Source organism: Hippopotamus amphibius, chromosome 13 (assembly GCF_030028045.1).
Source record: "Hippopotamus amphibius kiboko isolate mHipAmp2 chromosome 13, mHipAmp2.hap2, whole genome shotgun sequence".
NCBI lineage: Eukaryota > Metazoa > Chordata > Mammalia > Artiodactyla > Hippopotamidae > Hippopotamus > Hippopotamus amphibius.
Genome location: NC_080198.1, coordinates 103,754,896 through 103,759,939, shown reverse-complemented (window position 1 = coordinate 103,759,939; position 5,044 = coordinate 103,754,896). Strand labels below are relative to the sequence as shown.

Below are 5,044 nucleotides of genomic sequence, written 5' to 3'. Positions count from 1 at the left end.
AGGGTGCTGTCTTCCCCAGGTAGGGAGAGTCTAAGGAAAGAGGCTGGAGCGGGAACCCCACCGCCAGGAGATGTGGGGATGAGATGACTTTTCAAATCTCTTCCAGCCCAAAGGGTTCACCGTTTTTTGGGTGTCCCAGGCATGTTTCAGCTATAGGGGGCTCGCTTGCACCGGGAGATTTGGGACCCTGTAGCGTGGTTCTGGCAGTACAAGTTCAAGTGGGCCGCGTGTCCTAGCACAACCTCCCCAGCTCCATCAGCCCCATGACAGTCCATCCATGGGACCCAAGCCTGCTCTGGCTCCAGAGATGTGACACCAAACAGGCTCACTGCGCCTGAACAAACTGAGTAACCATTTCTCTCTTTTTTCCTAATTTACTTTTAATTTTTAATGGAGTATAGCTGATTTACAATATTGTGTTACTTTTTTGTGTACTGCCACTTGATTCACTTATACAGAGATCTTTTATTCTTTTTCACTTTCTTACATATTCTTAGATATCCTTTTTCAGTTATTAAGGTGCGGTCATATGATTACCACATGATTTACCAGTCCCACTCCGAAGAGCATATCCAGAGAAAACCAGAATTCAAAAAGACACATGCACAAAATGTGCACTTTGGCACCACGTACACTAGACAAGACCAGGAAGCAACCAAAATGTCCAAGGAGCCAGGAATGGATAAAGAAGTAGTAGCTCCATTACACAGTGGAATATTACTCAGGCATGAAAAGGAAGAAAATAATGCCAATTGCAACAACCCAAATGGGTAACAAATAGATACTATTACCTATAAAACAGATAACCAACAAGGACCTAGCTATACCCTGGGTGGTCTACTCAACACTCTGTCGTCACCCTCATAGGAAAAGAATCTGAAATGAATAGATATATATGTGCATATGTGTTCATGAAAAAGATTCTGTACACCTACAACTCACACAACATCATCTATCATGGAAAGAAAAAACTGATTAAAAAAAGAAGAAGGGATGAGACACCAGCATTTGTGTGTTTGTTCTGGCATATTCCACTCTAATTTACAACCCCAAAACAGCACTTCTACTAAGGCTCTGGTTGCTGGAGAAACCAGAGTTGGCTGGAAGAAATCCTGCCACCTCGTGGCCATTTCCAACAAAAGGAAATTTAAAACTATTGCTTATGGGGACTTAGTATTCACAAGGACGGCTGGGCTTTTACACCCCTCAAAAATTTCCTGGGGTAAGTAATCAAAAAGATAATTTTAAAAAGGGCAGACTTTCATGAAGTCAGTACCAACCGGTAAATACTGCTGGCTTGAAAGAGTTTAGCTATCCTAGTTTTACTTTAACTGTTACTTGTCCTTCAGGAAGCTCACACCTTAAACACTCTGACTCTGTACACTCCACCTTGCACCTAACACTCTCTGGCTCTGTGTGAATGACATCCTGCACCTGGTACTTGCACCACCTACACTCCCTTGTAACAAATTACCCCTTGTAGCGTTCTGCGTTTCAGAAAGAAGGTCACAGGCCTATGACCCAGAGTTGAACAGACCCAGGTACCAGGCCGCCTGGCGCCAGCTGTGACCGCTGTGAAGTGACACAGGAGGAAGAACACGAGGCCTTCACCATGATCCTATCAGCTACCCCATCCTCCAACCCTGATTATAAAACCTCTCCTGATTCCCCGGGGTGGGGGGGCACAGTTCTTGAGGTGCTAGCCTGCTGTGTTCCCTCCTTGCCTGGCAAAGAAGAAAGTTATTCTTTCTTTTCCTCCAAAACTCTGTCTCTCTGAGGCATTGGTACACAGAGAGGCAAGATTTGGGTCATCACTATCAAAGTTATAGAGATAAATATAGAAAATCTACATGACCTTGGACTTGGTCTGTAGATCTTGAGCTTTGAAGTTTAACACACGAGACAAAAAGCTGATCCAAAAAAGAAAATAATATTGTGGACTTTATATTGATAAAATTAAAGATTTCTACTCTTAACTTATTCAGAAAATCAAAAGACAAGCCACAAAGGATTTGGACTCAAAATAGACAAAGACCTCTAAAACAACCCCGTAAAAAATGGGTTAGGGTCTGAACACTCAGCCAAAAAAGATACACAGATAGCAAAAATCATACAAAGATATGCTCAACATCATATACCATTATGGAATTACATGCTAAAATCATGAGATATCACAGCACACCTATTAGGACTGCTAAACTCAAAATATGACAGTACCAACTGCTAGAGGCCAAGGAACAGCAAGAACGCTCCCCCCTCCCTGGTGGGACGCACGTACAGCCACTCTGTAAGACACTTTGGCAGTTTTTTCCAAAGCTAAACAAGGCTCACCTTGGAATCCAGCAACCGTGCTTCCGGGATTCAGGCAGCTGCTGTGAACGTCTGTGCCCAAATGCAAACAAGGGTGCAGTTATGCACAGCAGCGCTACTCATGTGGCTAAGAGCTTGAAGAAATCAGGATGTCCTTCCATAGATGAAGGCATAAGCAAACTGAGGTACATCCATGTCAAGGCGAGTAGAATACGCCACCCCAAAATATGCCTTTCTGGCAGAAGAATGATTTCAGTCTATTCAAAAAAAGAAAAAAAATCTCAGAAAACTGAGTAGAGATGGCCCTTTTGTGAAGGACATTTACAATAGAGAAATCTCCATTTATAAGGGTGTGTCCCTCTTTGCACCAGAAATAGAAGGATAATGAAATCTCAATAAATTCTCATTGATGGAGATGTCCTGACTTAAATGTGCAAACAATCATGCCCTTGTTGACTGCGCTTTGCATGATAACGGGCCGTAACTGGCGTCCCCCCTCCCCCAACATCTTTCTTCTGTTTTTAGCTGAAGGTGGTATTTAAGGTGATGGCTCTGGCCATGTCAGGGAGTGACTCAGTTTTCCTTAGGATCCCCCATGTATAAAGGCGGTATACATGCTATTAAGCTTCTGTCTTCTCCTGATAATCTGTCTTTAATTACAGGGGAAAGGGGGTCTCAACCAAGAACCTAGAGGAGTAGAGGGAAGACTGTTTTCCCTCCCAAACACATGCAATGGAACACTTCTCAACAGAAAGGAATAAACCATCCATGCATGGAAAGACATGGATAAATCTTCAGTATATACTGTTAAGTGAAAGAACACAGTCTGAGGAGGCTGCACACAGTATGTCCCCATTTATGACATTCTGGGAAAGGCAAAGCTACATAAATGATAAACAGACCATGGGGTGGGGAGTTTGAAGTGTTTCTTGTGATACTTTCAGGATGGACACCTGTCACTACGCATTTGTCTAAGCCCACAGGTTTGCACAGCCCACGGGGTCAATCATGATCTATTAAAATGTAGTCATTTAGAATGTAGGAATATTGCAGGATGGAGCAGTCAAAATGACAGAATCTAACTGCATTAGAAATGTATAGAAAAACCACACTGGATTCACACAATACTCACTCAGGAATAAGAAAGTGTGCAAGCTTACCTTTCACAGGTTGTGGGGGAGGGAACAGAGGGGAAGAGAAAAAGGAAAGTGCTTGTGGGTGGCGGAAGTAGGAGGAGCCTTTTAAAAGAGCAGTCTTGTGCCAAGGGCCATTTCAGAAGTAAGGAGAGTTCATTTTATCAACCTTGAGCTTTCTGAACATGGAGAGTGCAAACAAGGAGTGCAACTCCACAAAGAAGTCAGGGGAAGAATATATGAGTTGCAAATTCAAACTTACATCAGTAGAAGCCGAAGAGGGACAGGCGCCCTCTAGTGAACCATGTGTACCAGGAAACTCGGCAAAGGGGACCAAAAGAAAAAGAGCTATAAAAAATAATAGAGCTCACTGTCCACGAAAAATGCCACGATGCTGTGACGATGTGAAACCTCAGAAGAAGATACCGATTCCTCCTTTACCTTCTATACTGCCCCCTGTCAACCTGATTCACAGGGACGTTGTGCGCGCTTGGTGCCAGCAATTAAAACTGAGCACCAAAGGCCCGAAACTAGACGGGTATAAACGCCTCTGTGAACATGCTCACCCTCATCAAAAAAACATTCCTGCCACAGCAGAGGAGGCCAGGATCCTATCACCATCTAGGAGAAAATCAGAGATGGACAAGGTGGGACTATGTCTGGAACGTTCTGATAAAAAGATGTCTTCTGAAGCGGCTGCTCCGCCTGAGGAGGGAGCATCCGCACTGGAAGGGTCTCCTGCTCCTGAGGGAGTCGTCCCAACTTTTGCCCCTGACCCAGAAGCTGTGTTTGCCTCCTGGAGCAGAAGGACAGCCACAGCTGTGAAGATGGAATCAGGGCAATCACGAGAGACCTGTGGGGTCCGGTGGTGCGTGGTCCATGGGAAAAGTCTCCCTGCTAACGCAGAGGGCTGGGTTCATTTACAATTTCACGCTGGACAGGCTTGGGTGCCTGAAAAACGAAGGAGGGTGTCTGCACTCTTCTTGCTACCAGCCAGCAATTTTCCACCCCCACACCTGGAGGACAACATGCTGTGCCCTGAGTGTGTACACAGGAATAAAGTATTAACGAAAAGCCTGCAGTGAGATCACAATCCCAGTAAAAGGGGTACAGCTCTGATTATATTAATGATCGAGAAGTGACTGCAATCAGCTCCATGGTGCCATTTGACAGCTGCACGCCGGGCCGCTCTGCACTCGCCATGCTTCTTGCTTACAGGGTGCACAGCTTGCAGGGCTGCATGAACAAAAGCCTGTACGCTGACCGGAAAGGAAATTGGAAGAGGCTGTCTCCAAAGATTCCCAGCCCTAGGGGAGCAGAGGAGAAAGGAGATGGGGACATTTTAAAAATACTAATTAATGGGTGGAATTAATTTACTTGAAAGTGCCTCAAGTAAATTTCTACATTGGGCAAGATGGGGCTTACAGGCAAAAGCTGAAATTTGGTCATGTACACCTTAACCAAGTATTCAAACTTATCCTCACTAGAAATGGTACAAGCAGAAATGTGTTTCCTGATGTGATACAGTATATCACTGATAATATTCTTGCCCAAAAGAATCATTCACAAGGAAGCAATCAGTCCTGATTATGCCTCTTGTC

The 5,044-nt window shown here is 44.5% G+C and overlaps 1 protein-coding gene across 1 annotated transcript; it reads left to right on the top strand.

Moving 5' to 3' along the window:
- Positions 1-3,628: 3,628 nt before the first annotated feature.
- On the top strand, positions 3,629-4,528 carry LOC130835353 (developmental pluripotency-associated protein 4-like). The gene has a single exon (XM_057706870.1). It carries the CDS (start codon positions 3,629-3,631, stop codon positions 4,526-4,528), a length of 900 nt encoding a protein of 299 aa, XP_057562853.1.
- Positions 4,529-5,044: the final 516 nt, after the last annotated feature.

Bases quoted from the DNA above. Each gene is read 5' to 3' on its own strand.
- LOC130835353 (XM_057706870.1), top strand. From the start codon at position 3,629: ATGGAGAGTGCAAACAAGGAGTGCAACTCCACAAAGAAGTCAGGGGAA.